This window comes from Oncorhynchus clarkii, chromosome 21, assembly GCF_045791955.1.
Source record: "Oncorhynchus clarkii lewisi isolate Uvic-CL-2024 chromosome 21, UVic_Ocla_1.0, whole genome shotgun sequence".
NCBI classification, from domain to species: Eukaryota; Metazoa; Chordata; class Actinopteri; order Salmoniformes; family Salmonidae; genus Oncorhynchus; species Oncorhynchus clarkii.
Window position 1 is genome coordinate 8,367,422 of NC_092167.1, and position 20,503 is coordinate 8,387,924.

Consider the following 20,503-nt stretch of genomic DNA (forward strand, 5'->3'; position numbering starts at 1 on the left):
TAAGAATTTGTTCTTAACTGACTTGCCTAGTTAAATAAAGGTTACATTTTTTTATAAATGTGTGATTTTTTCTTCCACTTTTACAGTAGAGTATTTTGTTTAGATCGTTGACAGAAAAAGTCAAGGGGTGCGAATACTTTCTGAAGGCACTATAGTTTTAAAGTGCCCAATATCAAGTATCGATTATCAATAGCGTTTCTATATTTTCCTTACAATAATCCTGAATGGTGCAACAAAGACAGTCAACCCTTATGCAAGGTAATGTGGGAATTTTACACATAGCTAAGGGCCATGCAGGGGCATTCTTCATGATTTGGAGGCCCCAGGCGGAGGTCCTCTCCCATGTCTATTTAACACAATCATGCTGAAAGAAGAGCAGTTCGGAGCTGGCTCAATATTGACCAAGACCAATTTTTTTGTGTAATTGTATGGCCTTTTTTAACGTTCTAGTCAACATTTAACATTTTCAGAAAATGTTGCAGTTTTAAAGCTTATTTACTGCAATTCTACACATTTTCCAATAGAACAGAGATAACTATTTGCATTTTTAAAGCTAATTTCATGCAATTCTACACATTTTGCTATGGGATGGAGAGAAAATGTTGCTGTTTTAAAGCAAATTTCCTGCAATTCTACACATTTTGCCATGGGATGGAGAGAAAATTTAGCAGTTTTAAAGCAAATTTTCTGTAATTCTGCACATTTTGCCATGACTTATGCCATGCTCATACGACATCTGGTAAGAGTAACGACAAAATCAAATGGGAGCACTCTGGTGGTAGTAGGGCCCCTGGGCACGTGATCCGTGTGCTCAGTCGGCGTGATCCGTGTGCTCGGGTGGAAATTCAGCCATGATTAGGTTAAGATAGCTGGCTAGACTAATTTACCTAGAAATCCTTTTTTTTTTGCTGACATTGAGTGACTCTATTTTTTCCCCGCTAATTGGTCTTTTGACCAAATCACATCAGATCTTTTTCAGCAAATCTGATTGGTCAAAAGACCAAGTAGTGTAAAAAAAGATCAGAATTGGGCTGGCTGTGTAAATCCAGACACAGTGACTGACATAACTGATGATGCACTGCCACATCTTGAAATTGCACCTTGTGTATTCTATTCTAACTCAAAACAGTAAGTTGAGACCCAACTGAGTTACTAAACTCTATTTTTTTTGGGGGGGGGGGGGGAATCCCTAACGGATGCAAGGCCCTAAGCGGTCGCTTATTGGTAGTGCCAGCCCTAAAGTAGAACAGAAAAAAATGCAACCATGTTTATATATTCATAAGGCTAAGAAAATGTCAAATGACTTGCATCAAAATTGAGTGAAATGCATCAGAAAGGTATTGGAAAGTTCAGTAAAACATCAGGGAAGATAATCAGGAAATAATTGTGTGTAGAATAAAATATCTGCATTGTTTTCAATTGCGTTCTTTTCACTATCCCTTCTAACGTGTCCAGCACCACGTGTGAGCGTTGTAGAGCGAAACAGAAGACAGGTTCCTGAGAGTCTTGGCTTTTAGGCACGGGTTATAATAATAGCCCCAACTGTTCAAAAGCTAGAGCAAAATTCGCAGGATAAAAACTGAAAACGCTTAATTTGTCACTACCTCTAAATTGCGCACATCAGAGGTTTCTCATGCACAGAAAGACAAGATAAGAGAAATGATGTATTATTAAACAGAATGACAAGTTTACAAGGCCCCGGATGATGTGAGGCCCCAGGCAACAGCCTGAGTTGCCTAATGGTAAGTCTGCCACTGGGGACATGCAAGTGCAGTATATTTTTTATTCTAAAGCAAAGTTTCTTATACACAGCAGCTAACAATGATACACACTTGATTACACAAATGTAATGAATCTCTAAAGAACTCATGTCCATAGATGTATTTGTTGGTAAACAATGACATTCACTTCAGGTGCTGTTCTATAGATGTACATTCAAGCAACACTTTAAAAAATATATTTGCAGGTTCGAATAAAAATACACAAAAAGTAACTAAATCTTCCCATAATTTACATTTTTTGGGCATGTGCACATGTATCCTAATTCTTTGGATTACAGTATAAAGAGATTGAACAAAAGCCCTGGTTGGTCACCGAGTTACACACTATACAAAAATCCAGATTCAAATGGGTAACATTATATCTTATATTTCTCTTCCGTGTTAAATCAACTCAAGAATTTGAATTAGTAAGGATCAAAATATGGTGCATAAAATGGTCAGGAAGTTAGGTGATACTAGGTAGCCAGAAATACCTCTAGCAACATCCAGTTAAACACTTCTAGCCATTCCCCTCAAAATAAAAAAACCACATTATTATGCATAAACTCCCAAAATATAACCCACATATACCCAGTGTGAAAATAAAAACTCTAAACACCCTAAATATTCTCTGCAAGGTACACAGAGGTAATATACAATTAATCTGTTCAGCAAAGGGTTAGAGGTTACCCTTCACTAAACACATAGAACTGTTGTTGAAATGAGTCAGGCCCTAGGATGGGCAGCCAATGGGTCCTTGATCAGAGGGCCACGTCTCATTTATTTTGCTTGAGTTCCTTTCCTTGTCTCTTTTCCTTCATAGCCACAGAAGGGTAAAATAATTGGATGGGTGTCCTGTGTTCCTCTCACAGATTAATGCGGTCACAGAAAATAGAATAGGTTATTTGCCTGTGTTTAGACAGGCAGCCGAATTCTGTTTTGGTGAGATCTTTTTAACCTATTAGTGAGAAGGAAAAAATATCAGAATTGTGCTGCCTGTCTAAAACACAGCCTTTTGAGAGTACTGGGACAAAATATTAAGATACTACTCCCTTCATTCATCTGAACTGATAGCCAATAGTAATATGGATAATATGTTTGGCTGCTGAGAGGCAGACCAGATCACGCTACACTGTACAGGACCGTATCCTACAAGTGTGTCTATATACACACACACACACACAAAGAAATCACTGAGTATTCGGTCCTTCAGTCAAGTGACATAAGTGAGTGACAGACATAAGTACACTTCCAAGACTAAGGGCACTTTCAAACCAATGCAAACAATGCTTCAAAAGCACAGCAGACACCTTTTTTCAGAGAGCAGTGTACAGGTGGATAGAAGTGAATGAAATGGCAGACTTACACTGTCCAACAGATGAGATGGGGACATTTTGTTGCACCCATTCCTGACTAGAGGTCTGTCAACCAATGTAAAATAATGTTTCTCCCACCTCGAATGTTCTCCACTTCACCATACCTCCAAACACACATTCAGTGAATCGGCACACGCACAATGCGTCGCAGGCATTTTGGTTTGAAGGCACCCTAAAATGTAAGACATGTATCCTACATGGCAACATCTCTCTGCATTTGACATGTAATTAAAACAATGCCCATCAGATTAACTAAATTATTTACATACCGCATGTAGAAAAATACATGTTATCACGCTACCAGATGTCTTCATTGCAAATAGTTACATAAAAACCAAGGTGACCAAGATGACATGATTCAATAACAATTGCACAGGGGAAAAGGAACCCAAAACCTAAGTCACCCTCAATTAGAACCATAATGGATGATAACAAAACGTATTTTGAATACCATTGATATAAACATCTGTAAATATCAAAACCAAAGGCCTGGACAGATTAAATAATATGCTGCGGAAATAAGTGTTCTTCATACATCTACCTCAGAGGATGTTGTTTCGACATAACTCCAATGTAGATAATACGTCCTTTATTCAAATAGCTGCTATATACACACACACATACATACATATATATACATATATATATATACACATATATATATATATATATATATATATATTACATATATATATACACATATATATATATATATATATATATATATATATATATATATATCTATAGCCTATGTTCTGGCCTACACAATGTTACTAATTCTCTCTCCCATTCTGCACGGCTGAACTTGTCCATTGCTCGTAAGGATGTTCACCGCCTCCAATACCCAGGGGACCTAACAGGTTGTGTGTGTGTGTCATAACACAGGTACACACACTGGACTCACGCACTGTAGTGGTCCTGAAACAAAGAAGATACACAACACGTAAGAACCTACTGCTTACACTGTACCAGCTGTCGGAGTGTTGACGCTGCATAATTAGGTAACCTTTAAATAAAGTTGCCCTTATACACAATGTACTTTGGTATCTAGCATGCCTTTGACCAAATAGTCACGGATATCATTGTTACTGTGCACTTACATAGTAATTAAATCAAGAAACTGGATTTCCAATTGGAATAAATGATATAAAAAGGGCAAGTTCTTATTGTGTTGAAATTGCCTTACGGCTTACAGTCCCCATAACACATTCACTTCAGTATGTGGCCCATGGGGGAGTCAATCTGCTGCTAGCACCAAGCTCCAACCAACAGGGCCATCTGAACCACAAACCTGAAGGGACGTGACTACTCCGCTGGCCATGACGGACAGCCTCCCGGCTGCAGAGCGGACCCCCAGCTTCAGCTGGGACATGTCTGGAGCACTGGGCAGCATGTTGGTCAGACGATATGAGCTGGCTGCATGGGGACCGGAGAGAGAAAGATGGTTAGTAACAGTGGTGGCAGTTGCTTTATAATGATCATTCTTCTGATGTTTAAATTGTGGAGGCGTACACATGCAGTGCCTGGATTAATAAAACCTCTCAGACTAGGAGTGCTGATCTAGGATCAGATCCCCCGTCTAATTCAATATGATCTGAAAGGCAAAACTGATCCGACTCAGATGTTTGTGAATATGGGCTCTGTTGTTCTCTTGATTTAGTGATATGAAATGGTTCAATTATATACTTGAAAGTGTGATATACAGTAAAAAGTATTCAGACACCTTGACTTTTTCCACATTTTGTAACGTTACAGCCTTATTCTAAAATGTCAGTCAGTCAATCTACAGGTTTTTCGAAAGGTTTGCAAATGTATTAAAAATAAAAACAGAAATACCTGATTTACATAACTATGGAGACACAAAATTGAGCTCAGGTGCATCCTGTTGTTTTCATTGATCATCCTTGAGATGTTTCTACAACTTGGAGTCCACCGGAGGTAAATTCTATTGATTAGCCATGATTTGGAAAGGCACACCTGTCTACAGTCATGGCCAAAAATATTGGCACCCTTGCACTTTTTTCAAGTAACTCAAGAAATTGAACACCGTCTCCACAATTCTTTTATTTCACTGTTAATATTACAGAACATTTGTTTCAGAACTTAATATATCCATTTAAAATGTAAGAAATGACATTGACAAAATGATTGACACCCTAGACTTAATATTTGGTAGCACAGCCTATGGTCAAAATAACTGCCTTCAGATCTCTCCACAAGTTAATGGGATTTAGATCTGGACTAATTGCTGGCCACTTCAGAACAGTCCAGCGTTTAGTCTTGAACCATTCCTGGGTGCTTTTTGAAGTGTGTTTGGGGTCATTGTCCTGCTGGAAGACCCATGATCTTCAACGGAGACCCAGCTTCTGACACTGCGCTCCAAAATACCTCGGCATTCACCTGATTTCATGATGCCATGCACATGTTCAAGGCACCCTGTGCCAGAGGCAGCAAAGCTACCCCAAAACATCACTGAACCTCCACCTTCCCTTCAGTCAAACATGGAGTTATTTTCTTTGAAGGCTTCATTTTGTTTTCTGTAAACATAGAGATGGGGTGCTTTACCAAAAAGCTCTAATTTGGTCGCATCGGTCCACAGGACATTCTCCCAGAAGGATTTTGCCATGTTCAGGTCTTTATCAGCAGTGGGGTCCTACCATATAACCCCATTTCAATGAGTTAGCGAAGGATGGTGCGAGTTGAAACTGTCGTACCTTATGTCTGAAGGTCAGCTTGAATCTGTGTGGCAGTTGACAGAGGTCCTTCTCCACCATTCAAACAATCCTTCGCTGCAATCTTCCATCAAGTTCTCTTGTGGCCACGTCCAGGGAGGTTGGCTACAGTGGCATGGGCCTTAAACGTCTTGATAACATTACGTACGGTGGAAACAGGAACATCAAGGTCTCTGGAGATGGACTTGTAGCCTTGAGATTGTCCATGCTTGGCTACCATCTTGTGTTTGACCTCATAACGCACTGGTTTTCTTTTTGTCCACGCTAATTTTTTTTATTTTATTTTTTTATATATATTTTTTTACCTTTATTTAACTAGGCAAGTCAGTTAAGAACAAATTCTTTTTTTCAATGACGGCCTGGGTTAACTGCCTGTTCAGGAGCAGAACGACAGATTTGTACCTTGTCAGCTAGGGGGTTTGAACTTGCAACCTTCCGGTTACTAGTCCAACGCTCTAACCACTAGGCTACCTGCCACCCAAAAACTTGGATTAGCTAACTGATCGTTAGAAAACCCTTTTGCAATTATGGCAGCACAGCTTAAAACTGGCCTTCATTAGACTAGTTGAGTATCTGGAGCATCAGCATTAGTGGGTTTGATTACAGACTCAAAATGGCCAGAAACAAATCAAATTTATTTACATAGCCCTTCTTACATCAGCTGATATATTAAAGTGCTGTACAGAAACCCAGCCAAAAACCCCAAACAGCAAGCAATGCAGGTGTAGAAGCACAGAAACAACGTACTTTCTTCTGAAACGCGTCAGTCTATTCTTGTTCTGAGAAATGAAGGCTATTCCATGCGAGAAATTGCCAAGAAACTGAAGATCTCATACAACGCTGTGTACTACTCCCTCACAGAACAGCGCAAACGGTCTCTAACTAGAATAGAAAGAGGAGAGGGAGGCCCCAGTACACAACTAAGCAAGAGGACAAGTACATTAGTGTCTAGTTTGAGAAAGACGCCTCACAAGTCCTCAACTGGCAGCTTCATTAAATAGTATCCGCAAAACACCAGTCTCAACAGTGAAGAGGCGACTCCGGGATGCTGGCCTTCTAGGCAGTGTTGCAAAAAAAAAAAGCTAAATCTCAGACTGGCCAATAAAAATAAAAGATTAAGATGGGCAAAAGAACAGACACTGGACAGAGGAACTCTGCCTAGAAGGCCAACATCCCGGAGTTGCCTCTTCACTGTTGAGACTGGTGTTTTGCGGGTACTATTCAATGAAGCAGCCAGTTGAGGACTTGGTTTTTGCTCTGACATGCACTGTCAACTTTGGGACCTTGCACACATATGCATATATACGTATGTATGTAAGGTCCCACAGTTGACAGTGCATGTCAGAGCAAAAACCAAGTCATGAGGTCAAAGAAATTGTCCATACATCTCCAAGACAGGATTGTGTCGAGGCACAGATCTGGGAAAGGGTACCCAAACATTTCTGCAGTATTGAAGGTCCCCAAAAACAGTGGCCTCCATCATTCTTAAATATTTTAGAATTTTAGAAGCACCAAGACTCTTCCAATGTTCACTCTAACAAAGATACAGAGTTCCTCTGTGGAGATGCGAGAACCTTCCAGAAGGACAACCATCTCTGTAGCACTACCATAAAAGGCCTGATTAGTGTAGAGTGGCCAGACAGAAGCCACTCCTCAGTAAAAAAGGTACATGACAGCTCACTTTGACAAAAGGCACTTAAAGGACTCAGACCACGGAGAAACAGGATTCTATGGTCTGATGAAAACAAGATCGAACTCTTTGGCCTGACTGCCAATCGTCACGCCTGAAGGAAACCTGGCACCATCCCTACGGTGAAGCTGTGGGGATGTTTTCAGCGGCAGGGACTGGGAGACTAGTTAGGATGAGGCAAAGATGAACGGCGCAAAGCACAGAGATCCTTGATGAAAACCTGCTCCAGAGAGCTCAGGACCTCAGACTGGGGTGAAAGTTCACCTTCCAACAGGACAACGACCCTTAGCACAAAGCCAAGACAACACAGGAGTGGCTTCGGGACAAGTCTCTGAACGTCCTTGAGTGGCCCAGCCAGAGCCCATACTTGAATCCAATCTAACATCTATGGAGAGACTTGAAAATAGCTGTGCAGCTACGCTCCTTGTCCAACCTGATCGAGCTTGAGAGGATCTGCAGAGAAGAATGGGAGAAACTCCCTAAGTACAGGTGTGCCAAGCTTGTAGTGTCATACCCAAGAAGACTTGAGGCTGTAATCGCTGCCAAAGGTGCTTCAACAAAGTACTGAATAAAGGGTGTGAATACTTATGTAAATGTGATATTTCCGTTTTTAGATGAATACAATTTACAAAAAATTCTAAAAACCTGTTTTTGCTTTGTCATTATGGGGTACTATGCGTAGATTGAAGAGGAAAAACAACTATTGAATTCATTTTAGAATAAAGCTGTAACGTAACAAAATGTGGAAAAAGACAAGGGGTCTGAATACTTTCCCGAATGGACTGTATGAATGTTTAAGTACACACTTGTTGGCTTCCCTACCCGCCTGTTTCTTTGGGTCATCAAACAGGTCAGCTGAGCTGATGGAGTTGCTTTCAGAGAACCTCTCCAGGCGAGTCTTCGCCTCATACTGCATGGAAACAACCACATGAATACTTTAAATGACATACTTGATACTAAACAATGAGCATACTACACATAGGGAGGGGTATTTCTGTAACAGGGATTTTCAGGTACATAAAAATAAAGGACAGCAGTTGTAGATAATAATTAATCAAAAAGAAATGTTGCAACAGGGGGAAACAGCCAGAACAGAAGCAGAGAAATGTCCAACAGCCTTCTCTGAGAAAGACAAATTAATTCCATAGCACCAAATTAACTGTAAACACCAGCCTGAGGCTTGTAGGATGTCACAGCCTAGTGTAAAACTTTAACCAGAACAGTCAACACTGGCAGACATTTGATACTGGCAGTCAATTAGATCAAAGGTAGGAACATCAGTACAACATAATTACAGTGCCTTGCGAAAGTATTCGGCCCCCTTGAACTTTGCGACCTTCTGCCACATTTCAGGCTTCAAACATAAAGATATTAAACTGTATTTTTTTGTGAAGAATCAACAACAAGTGGGACACAATCATGAAGTGGAACGACATTTATTGGATATTTTAAACTTTAACAAATCAAAATCTGAAAAATTGGGCGTGCAAAATTATTCAGCCCCTTTACTTTCAGTGCAGCAAACTCTCTCCAGAAGTTCAGTGAGGATCTCTGAATGATCCAATGTTGACCTAAATGACTAATGATGATAAATACAATCCACCTGTGTGTAATCAAGTCTCCGTACAAATGCACCTGCACTGTGATAGTCTCAGAGGTCCGTTAAAAGCGCAGAGAGCATCATGAAGAACAAGGAACACACCAGGCAGGTCCGAGATACTGTTGTGAAGAAGTTTAAAGCCGGATTTGGATACAAAAAGATTTCCCAAGCTTTAAACATCCCAAGGAGCACTGTGCAAGCGATAATATTGAAATGGAAGGAGTATCAGACCACTGCAAATCTTCCAAGACCTGGCCGTCCCTCTAAACTTTCAGCTCATACAAGGAGAAGACTGATCAGAGATGCAGCCAAGAGGCCCATGATCACTCTGGATGAACTGCAGAGATCTACAGCTGAGGTGGGAGACTCTGTCCATAGGACAACAATCAGTCGTATATTGCACAAATCTGGCCTTTATGGAAGAGTGGCAAGAAGAAAGCCATTTCTTAAAGATATCCATAAAAAGTGTCGTTTAAAGTTTGCCACAAGCCACCTGGGAGACACACCAAGCATGTGGAAGAAGGTGCTCTGGTCAGATGAAACCAAAATTGAACCTTTTGGCAACAATGCAAAACGTTATGTTTGGCGTAAAAGCAACACAGCTCATCACACTGAACACACCATCCCCACTGTCAAACATGGTGGTGGCAGCATCATGGTTTGGGCCTGCTTTTCTTCAGCAGGGACAGGGAAGATGGTTAAAATTGATGGGAAGATGGATGGAGCCAAATACAGGACCATTCTGGAAGAAAACCTGATGGAGTCTGCAAAAGACCTGAGACTGGGACGGAGATTTGTCTTCCAACAAGACAATGATCCAAAACATAAAGCAAAATCTACAATGGAATGGTTCAAAAATAAACATATCCAGGTGTTAGAATGGCCAAGTCAAAGTCCAGACCTGAATCCAATCGAGAATCTGTGGAAAGAACTGAAAACTGCTGTTCACAAATGCTCTCCATCCAACCTCACTGAGCTCGAGCTGTTTTGCAAGGAGGAATGGGAAAAAATGTCAGTCTCTCGATGTGCAAAACTGAGAGACATACCCCAAGCGACTTACAGCTGTAATCGCAGCAAAAGGTGGCGCTACAAAGTATTAACTTAAGGGGGCTGAATAATTTTGCACGCCCAATTTTTCAGTTTTTGATTTGTTAAAAAAGTTTGAAATATCCAATAAATGTCGTTACACTTCATGATTGTGTCCCACTTGTTGTTGATTCTTCACAAAAAAAAAATACAGTTTTATATCTTTATGTTTGAAGCCTGAAATGTGGCAAAAGGTCGCAAAGTTCAAGGGGGCCGAATACTTTCGCAAGGCACTGTATATACCCAAATAAAAGGAAAGCAAATCCATTTTTTGTATATTCACTACCAGTCAAGTTATAGAACACCTACTCATTCAATGGTTTTTCTTTGTTTCTAGTAATTTTCTACATTGTAGAATAATAGTGAGGATACCAAAACTATGAAATAACACATATGGAATCATGTAGTAACCAAAAAAGTGTTAAACAAATCAAAGGATACTTTAGATTTGAGATTCTTCTAAGTAGCCACCCTTTGCCTTGACAGCTTTACACACGCTTGGCACTCTCAACCAGCTTCACCGGGAATGCTTTTCCAACAGTCTTGAAGGAGTTCCCACATATGCTGAGCACTTGTTGGCTGTTTTTCCTTCACTCTGCAGTCCAACTCATCCCAAACCATCTCAATTGGGTTGAGGTCGGGTGTCAAATGATAATCCCACTAAGCGCAAACCAGATGGGATGGTGTATCGCTGCAGAATGCTGTGGTAGCCATGCTGGTAATTCAAGTGTACCTTGAATTATAAATAAAATCACAGACTGTGTCACCAGCAAAGCACCCCCACAATATCACACCTCCACGCTTCACGGTGGGAACCACACATACGGAGATCGGTTGACCTACTTTGCGTCTCACAAAGTCACAGCGGTTGGAACCAAAAATTTCAAATTTGGACTCATCAGACCAAAAGGACAGATTTCCACCGGTCTAATGTACAGTGCTCGTGTTTTTTGGCCCAAGCAAGTCTCTTCTTATTGGTGTCCTTTAGCAGTGGTTTCTTTGCAGCAATTCGACCATGAAGGCCTGATTCACGCAGTCTCCTCTGAACAGCTGACGTTGAGATGTGTCTGTTACTTGAACTCTGAAGCATTTATTTGGGCTGAAATCTGAGGCTGTTAATTCAAAAATAAAAAAATATTTCACCTTTATTTAACCAGGTAGGCAAGTTGAAAACAAGTTCTCATTTACAATTGTGACCTGGCCAAGACAAAGCAAAGCAGTTCGACACAAACAACGACACAGAGTTACACATGGAGTAAAACAAACATACAGTCAATACAGAAGAAAAATAAGTCTATATACAAATGTGAGCAAATGAGGTGAGATAAGGGAGGTAAAGGCAAAAAAAAAAGGCCATGGTGAAGTAAATACAATATAGCAAGTAAAAAACTGGAATGGTAGATTTGCAGTGGAAGAATGTGCAAGGTAGAGATATAAATAATGGGGTGCAAAGGAGCAAAAATAAATACATAAATAAGAGTAGGGGGAGACGTAGTTGTTTGGGCTAAATTATAGATGGGCTATGTACAGGTGCAGTTATCTGTGAGCTGCTCTGACAGCTGGTGCTTTAAAGCTAGTGAGGGAGATAAGTGTTTCCAGTTTCAGAGATTTTTGTAGTTCATTCCAGTCATTGGCAGCAGAGAAATGGAAGGAGAGGCGGCCAAAGGAAGAATAGGTTTTGGGGGTGACCAGAGAGAAATACCTGCTGGAGCGCGTGCTACAGGTGGGTGCTGCTATGGTGACCAGCAAGCTGAGATAAGGGGAGACTTTACCTAGCAGGGTCTTGTAGATGACCTGGAGCCAGTGTGTTTGGCGACGAGTATGAAGCGAGGGCCAGCCAACGAGAGCGTACAGGTCGCAGTGGTGGGTAGTATATGGGGCTTTGGTGACAAAACGGATGGTACTGTGATAGACTGCATCCAATTTATTGAGTAGGGTATTAGAGTTTATTTTTTAAATGACATCACCAAAGTCGAGGATCGGTAGAATGGTCAGTTTTACAAGGGCATGTTTGGCAGCATGAGTGAAGGATGCTTTGTTGCAAAATAGGAAGCCAATTCTAGATTTAACTTTGGATTGGAGATATTTAATGCGAGTCTGGAAGGAGAGTTTACAGTGTAACCAGACACCTAGGTATTTTTAGTTGTCTACATATTCTAAGTCAGAACCGTCCAGAGTAGTGATGCTGGATGGGCGGGCAGGTGCAGGCAGCGATCGGTTGAAGAGCATACATTTAGTTTGACTTGTATTTAAGAGCAATTGGAGGCCACGGAAGGAGAGTTGTATAGCATTGAAGCTCGTCTGGAGGGTTGTTAACACAGTGTCCAAAGGGCAAGAAGTATACAGAATGGTGTCGTCTGCGTAGAGGTGGATCAGAGACTCACCAGCAGCAAGAGCGACATCATTGATGTATACAGAGAAGAGAGTCAGTCCAAGAATTGAACCCTGTGGCACCCCCATAGAGACTGCCAGAGGCCCGGACCACAGGCCCTCCGATTTGACACACTGAACTCTATCAGAGAAGTAGTTGGTGAACCAGGCAAGGCAATCATTTGAGAAGCCAAGGCTATAGAGTCTGCCGATGAGGATGTGGTGATTGACAGAGTCGAAAGTCTTGGCCAGGTGAATGAATACGGCTGCACAGTAATGTTTCTTATTTATGGCGATTAAGATATCGTTTAGGACCTTGAGCGTGGCTGAGGTGCACCCATGACCAGCTCTGAAACCAGATTGCATAGCGGAGAAGGTATGGTGGGATTCGAAATGGTCGGTAATCTGTTTGTTGACTTGGCTTTCGAAGACCTTAGAAAGGCAGGGTAGGATAGGTCTGGAGCAGTTTGGGTCAAGAGTGTTCCCCCCTTTGAAGAGGGGGATGACCGCAGCCGCTTTCCAATCTATGGGAATCTTAGACGACACGAAAGAGGTTGAACAGGCTAGTAATAGGGGTTGCAACAATTTCGGCAGATCATTTTAGAAAGAAAGGGTCCAGATTGTCTAGCCCGGCTGATTTGTAGGGGTCCAGATTTTGCAGCTCTTTCAGAACATCAGCTGACTGGATATGGGGAAGGCTTGTGCGAGTTGCTGTGGGGGGTGCAGTGCTGTTGACCGGGGTACGGGTAGCCAGGTGGAAAGCATGGCCAGCCGTAGAAAAATGCTTATTGAAATTCTCAATTATAGTGGATTTATCGGTGGTGACAGTGTTTCCTATCCTCAGTGCAGTGGGCAGCTGCGAGGAGGTGTTCTTATTCTCCATGTACTTCAGTGTCCCAGAACGTTTTTGAGTTTTTTGCATGAAGCAAATTTCTGCTTGAAAAAGCTAGCCTTGGCTTTTCTAACTGCCTGTGTATATTAGTTTCTTGCTTCCCTGAAAAGTTGCATATCACGGGGGCTTATAAACCTATCCTCTGCAGCAGAGGTAACTGGGTATTCCTTTCCTATGTCGGTCCTCACGAGAGCCAGTTTCATCATAATGCTTTATAGTTTTTGCGACTGCACTTGAAGAAACGTTCAAAGTTCTTAAAATTTTCCACATTGACTGACCATGTCTTAAAGTAATGGACTGTCGTTTCTCTTTGCTTGTTTGAGCTGTTCTTGCCATAAAATGGACTTGGTCTTTTACCAAATAGGGCTATCTTCTGTATACCACCCCTACCTTGTCACAACACAACTGATTAGCTCAAACGCATTAAGGAAAAAAAATTCCACAAATGACATTTTAACAAGGCACATCTGTTAATGTAAACGCATTCCAGGTAACTACCTCATGAAGCTGGTTGAGAGAATGCCAAGCATGTGCAAAGCTGTCATCAAGGCAAAAAGAAAATCTAAATATTTTATATTTGAGGTTCTTCAACACTTTTTGGTTACTACATGATTAATACATGATTACGTGTTATTTCATAGTGTTGATGTCTTCACTATTATTCTACAATGTAGAAAATTGTAAAAATAAAGGAAAAACCTTTGAATGAGTAGATGTGTCCAAACTTGACTGGTACTGTATGTGTGTGTCCCATGACAGTGTGCCTACCTCAGAGTCATCCTGCTTGCCAAAGTACATGTCAGAGGAGATGGCCTTGACGTCCCCAAACTTCTTGCGGGCGTCGCCTGAGTCTGAGACAGGGACTGGGTCTGCTTTCCGCCGGGCTGCGGTCCTGTGTGTGAGAGAGAGGGAGGCTGCATTCAGTGACAACTACAGTGAGAAACTTAAAATATAATAAAAAAATAAGTGGCTCAGGGGACTTATACGGCCAAAATAAAATGTTACTTTTTCACATGCATCTCTGTATTTTCATCCCTGGAAATCAGTCATATAGTACCTGTCGTCCTGTGAGGAACTCTTGGTGCTCAGGTAGAAGTCTGGCTCTGGCTTCCTGCTCTCTTTCCTCCAGCCAGACTCCCCCGTCTCGCTCCAATTGGAGAAGAACTTGTCAGAGGATTCTGTCGGGTCATCAAACTTGGTCATCGACATCCTGATGGGTTTCATATGGAAAAGAGAACTCAATTTAATGGATTTTGTTCCCAGATCACAGCCTGGTCCCAGATCTTTTTGTGATGTCTTTCCAACTACAATTACAAGACAACACAAAGAGATCTGAGACCAGGCTAGCCATGTCAGTGATTACTTCCAAGAAGGAATGACAGAAGGAATGATCCATTGCTAAAGTATTGGAACGTTGGCGGAGTGTGGTGACCTGGATGTAAAGGAGCCTTTGTCAGTCTCCTCTTCCTCCTTCTCTGTGTACCTCCGGCTCTTAGTGGGCTGCTTGGACCCCACTGGGCTCTCCTGCTGGATAGTGTGCATGTCTGACAGCACAGAGTGAGACACTCCACTAGAGGGAGATAGAGACGGGGGAGAGAATGGAGTCAAATAATCAAAGTATTTACCACAATATCTCCAATGGTTACAACATGTTTCAGTCCCAACAATAATATAATTATTTTAGATCAGGGTTTCCCAAACTAGGGGTCAACTGATTTGAAAAATCGGGTCGCGAGAGAACATTTGAACTTGGTTCGTAGAACCGGGGTTACGTCAGTACTGTTTAAGCTACAAAATACTATGACCCCATCACTGAAAGATAACTCTCAGGAACACGTACTGTTTCCCTTTACTAGCCGTTAGAACCGAGTGGACAAGACCAGACACTAAATCAGACTGGGAGAAAAAGAACATAATCAATGTTATTTTCTACACAGAAGACCATACAACATTATTGCCTGATGATCTTCTGAACTTCCCAATACCTTTCTGATGCATTTCAGTCACTTCAAACCTTAGCTATCAGATTGAAAGTGTCAAAATACTGTCTGACAGATTTCTAATACTGTCATAACTCATTAAATAAGTAAACATTGGCCATTGATAACATACATTTTTTACATGGTGGGGTCGCCAAAATGTTTTAATATCAAAATGGGATCGCACTGCAAAAAGTTAGCGAATCCCTGTTTTAGAAGATGAGTGACTTATTCCCTGCAATGTAAAGTACCCCTTTAAACTATTCTACATAGAACATCTGTAAAAAGTGTGTTAAGAAATAAACTAATCCTTTTATCACCACCACCATCAATTCAATCCCCCCCACCATCAATTCAATCCCCCCCACCTCCTGCTGCCAAAGCCCATGCCCAGTCTCTCAGCCTGCTCCTTCTTCTTCTCCCCCATCCCCTTCATCTTCTCTGTATTACTCCTCTGCTGCGCCTCCAGATCCTTATAGGCCAGTCTCATGGAGGCACCACTGGAGAGAGGAAGAGAGAAAGAGGTGGAGAGAGAGAAATGGATAAGTAGTGAAGATGAGAGAATAATTGACAATGTGGATGAGAGAGCGAGAGGCCAATTAAAGCCCATTTAAATTGGAGACTCACGTGGATTCCTCTGCTGGTTGGGGGCTGTTCTTGGTGGTGGGTGCTGTATCTCTCTCATTGAGTTTGTCTACCGCCTGTGCTTTCTTCTCCAGGTCACAGAAACTCTGTTTACTCACCTTCTTACCCCCAAGACCACCTTTCTTAGCACCCAACTGAGACAAAACACAGGACACAGACGTGAACACGTAGGTCAGTAGATTAGTAGACACAAGATCCATGAGTGATGTACACAGTCCATTCACACTAAATGTCTCACCCACACACACAACCATCACCAAATTCACTCTTATTCATAAGCACAACACGCATAGGTACAGGGGAGGAACATTACCTCCTTAAATCCACTACCATAGAGTACATACTGTTTTCTTGGCCCCAGCTGGTTTCTTCTTGAGAAGAGAGGAGGACTCTAAGGGAGAAGTGACAGTGGGCATTAGAATACAGTTGATAGAAGCTGCTAAGAGCTACTGTTCCAGGGTCAGATATTTCATGTAACTGCTTAAGGTTCTAGTTGAGTATCTTCAGTCTCTAGGGCATAATCTCTTGGTCCTCTTACCTAAGGCTTCTTTAGGAGACATACTTAGCACGTCAACACTGGGACCCTCTGTATTACCTGAAGACAGAAAGAGTTGAGGGCATAGACGACATGGACAAACAGATGTATGCGTGTTTCTGAAGTGTAAACATTCAAGTAGAGGTGTACCGTTTTTGTCTCTCTCGGTTTCTTTTGTAGAGGGTTCCTCTACTGGGGTGGGGCTTAGATTCATCTGGGCGGAACTTGTTATATTAGGTTGGGTGGAGCTACGGTCATCAGGGATTGCCTGACAAAATACGCAAGGTAAGGACAAGACCATGTAAACAACATGCACACATCCATAATCTTCTACAATTTCAAACAAATAAGTATTAACAGTCACACACACACACACTCAGGGGTGAGCACACACACACACTCAGGGGTGAGCACACACACACACTCAGGGGTGAGCACACACACACACTGCGCGTGCATACTGAAGAAATCCTCCTCCTTATTGACGGGAGATGTTGGAGAGAGGGGGGCCTGGCTGTCCAGCCACAACTGCAGGGAAACAAAACAGCGTATTAATTGGCATCTATAGGGCCTAAGTATACAATCATTTAAATCAGCCATGTTGATGCGACAAGATTCTGTTGTTAAAGACAGTATAACAAGTAACCAATGTTGACTAAATCCATTTTTGCCCAGTGGAATGTCTGGATGGATGTGTGTGGCACCTCAGTGCCGAAGCGCCTTGTGGCCTGCGTGGCCGAGGTCTTGATCTTCTCGCGGTAGAGTGCAGCGGCTCGGCTGTTGTACTTGGTGTTGGCGGCATTGGACGTGCAGCCTTGCTGGGCAAAGAAGGCATTCTGAGAGACAAAACAATAGTTTGAATTACACATTGTAATACAAAAAGGTATTGTTAATAGTTATCAAAATATTGCATTAATCAAACAGGTATTATACAGGGCCCTTTTATGACACCATGACAACATACAGTACCCTATACATTCTAGAGATAATGCCCACTCGTGCAGTCAGAAACATACAGTGCCTTGCGAAAGTATTCGGCCCCCTTGAACTTTGCGACCTTTTGCCACATTTCAGGCTTCAAACATAAAGATATAAAACTGTATTTTTTTGTGAAGAATCAACAACAAGTGGGACACTTGGGACACTTGGGACAAGTGGGACACGTGGACTTTGACTTGGCCATTCTAACACCTGGATATGTTTATTTTTGAACCATTCCATTGTAGATTTTGCTTTATGTTTTGGATCATTGTCTTGTTGGAAGACAAATCTCCGTCCCAGTCTCAGGTCTTTTGCAGACTCCATCAGGTTCTTCCAGAATGGTCCTGTATTTGGCTCCATCCATCTTCCCATCAATTTTAACCATCTTCCCTGTCCCTGCTGAAGAAAAGCAGGCCCAAACCATGATGCTGCCACCACCATGTTTGACAGTGGGGATGGTGTGTTCAGCCAAACATAACGTCTTGCATTGTTGCCAAAAAGTTCAATTTTGGTTTCATCTGACCAGAGCACCTTCTTCCACATGTTTGGTGTGTCTCCCAGGTGGCTTGTGGCAAACTTTAAACGACACTTTTTATGGATATCTTTAAGAAATGGCTTTCTTGCCACTCTTTCATAAAGGCCATATTTGTGCAATATACGACTGATTGTTGTCCTATGGACAGAGTCTCCCACCTCAGCTGTAGATCTCTGCAGTTCATCCAGAGTGATCATGGGCCTCTTGGCTGCATCTCTGATCAGTCTTCTCCTTGTATGAGCTGAAAGTTTAGAGGGACGACCAGGTCTTGGTAGATTTGCAGTGGTCTGATACTCCTTCCATTTCAATATTATCGCTTGCACAGTGCTCCTTGGGATGTTTAAAGCTTGGGAAATCTTTTTGTATCCAAATCCGGCTTTAAACTTCTTCACAACAGTATCTCGGACCTGCCTGGTGTGTTCCTTGTTCTTCATGATGCTCTCTGCGCTTTTAACGGACCTCTGAGACTATCACAGTGCAGGTGCATTTATACGGAGACTTGATTACACACAGGTGGATTGTATTTATCGTCATTTAGGTCAACATTGGATCATTCAGAGATCCTCACTGAACTTCTGGAGAGAGTTTGCTGCACTGAAAGTAAAGGGGCTGAATAATTTTGCACGCCCAATTTTTCAATTTTTGATTTGTTAAAAAAGTTTGAAATATCCAATAAATGTTGTTCCACTTCATGATTGTGTCCCACTTGTTGTTGATTCTTCACGAAGCCTGAAATGTGGCAAAAGGTCGCAAAGTTCAAGGGGGCCGAATACTTTCGCAAGGCACTGTAACTACTAGTACCAGCCTCTCAGCGCTTAATACAGCAGGTTGGGACGTGGCTGCCCACCAGTCAGTGCCCACCATGGATGGCTTTACTCACCGCACTGGCATTGCCGCCCACCTGCATGCATCGCAGCTGGTACCAGGACCAGTTAGAGTCCAGCTCAGTAGACCTGAAACAAACAATACACAGTTCTGATTCTGAACACTCCATCGGGCCATAAATGTGTCAAACTGTGTGTTGTGCGAAGCCAATGGTCATGTCCAGAAACAATCCCTAGCCCCTACCCACTAGTGTAGATCTGAAAGAACCGGATGGGGTAGGCAACAAATGTATTTTTTCATTCATTGTTCCTTACCTGATGAATGACAAGTGCACTCCTAATGACCTGTGTGTTCCTGAGCAGTCTATACAGAGAAACACTCCATAGGTGATACTGGCCCAACTAGGATTCTTAGCTGAACAGTCAAAGCACGCCTGTAATAGAAAAGAAGTTCAGCAACTTTGGAAAACATGCGACTTGGATACAGACAATGTGTTCGCTGTCCCCTTTATGCAGTGATAAGTCTATGGGGACATTGATAAGCAAGTTAATATGAGCGCATGCCAAATAGATAGCAAAACACTAACAAATGATGAAGCAACCCAGTAGCGTGGAGGTCTTAATTACAAAATATTGACTTCATACTGTATATTATTTTTTATATTCCTATTCTTTTCTAGTATAAACTTATTTTATTGCCTCTACTTGTCCACACATTAAGAGAACGCGACATTTACCAAAAGTATTTCTAAACTAGCTAGTTACAAATGTTGCAATTTGGTGGAAACAATGTTTCCAAAACAGCTTTTCGATGCTTGCGGTTGCAACATTGTCGCGTTCTATGTAGCCAGGCCGAAACAGCAGACAGAAACAGCTGGATGAGCCAAAAGGTATTGTTTATGTCTGTGTGACGTCTTTCATCTTTGTGGTGTCCATGAGTCAACATTTACCAGACATATATAATTTACAATAAACATGCTAACAAAGTGGACTGTCCAACCAGTTTCTTAAAGTACCATCTTTGACCCAACTGTCATCATGCCACATGACAGCTGGCTCGAACGTGACTGTCCAGGATATTCTATCGTTCCTTTTAAACTGCTCATGCCAATTCTTTCAACAATTAAAAAACATTTTGTCAGGAGGATGTGCAATAAGCATACGTGGTTCAAAGCTTTTCCGTGTGCGTTTGTTACGACGCATCTACCCCTGCCCAGCAAAACAGTGCTACGTGTCATTTTTTACCCTCTGAAGCTAGCTAGTTAACATTAGCTATTTCCTCGTTAAAGGCCGAAAGCTTATCAACTCTCACCTTATTCGTAGAAAGGGAACGTAGTCGTTTGAAAATGGCAGCAATATCTTGCTTGCTGGGCTCTGACATCTTTCCACCTGTTGTTAATTACACCTAGTAGGTAAAGCGCAGCGTTTAGCAAATTTGTTTCCCTGTAAATCCAAAATACTTCCGTGCTCGTCATGGGTAAAGGCACACGTCAGAACG

General features: G+C 41.9%; 1 protein-coding gene across 1 annotated transcript; it reads right to left on the reverse strand.

The window, feature by feature from the left end:
• Positions 1 to 3,846: 3,846 nt before the first annotated feature.
• LOC139378450 (ADP-ribosylation factor GTPase-activating protein 3-like) lies at positions 3,847 to 20,465 on the reverse strand. Its single transcript, XM_071120630.1, has 16 exons — positions 20,318 to 20,465; positions 19,321 to 19,439; positions 19,062 to 19,134; positions 17,370 to 17,501; positions 17,113 to 17,193; positions 16,816 to 16,933; positions 16,669 to 16,725; positions 16,475 to 16,521; positions 16,113 to 16,264; positions 15,854 to 15,985; positions 14,939 to 15,076; positions 14,564 to 14,716; positions 14,275 to 14,398; positions 8,381 to 8,468; positions 4,428 to 4,552; positions 3,847 to 4,054 (listed from the first exon to the last, which is right to left on the reverse strand). The coding sequence occupies exons 1-16, from the start codon at positions 20,384 to 20,386 to the stop codon at positions 4,037 to 4,039; spliced, it is 1,626 nt and encodes a 541-aa protein (XP_070976731.1). The 5' UTR covers positions 20,387 to 20,465; the 3' UTR covers positions 3,847 to 4,036.
• Positions 20,466 to 20,503: the final 38 nt, after the last annotated feature.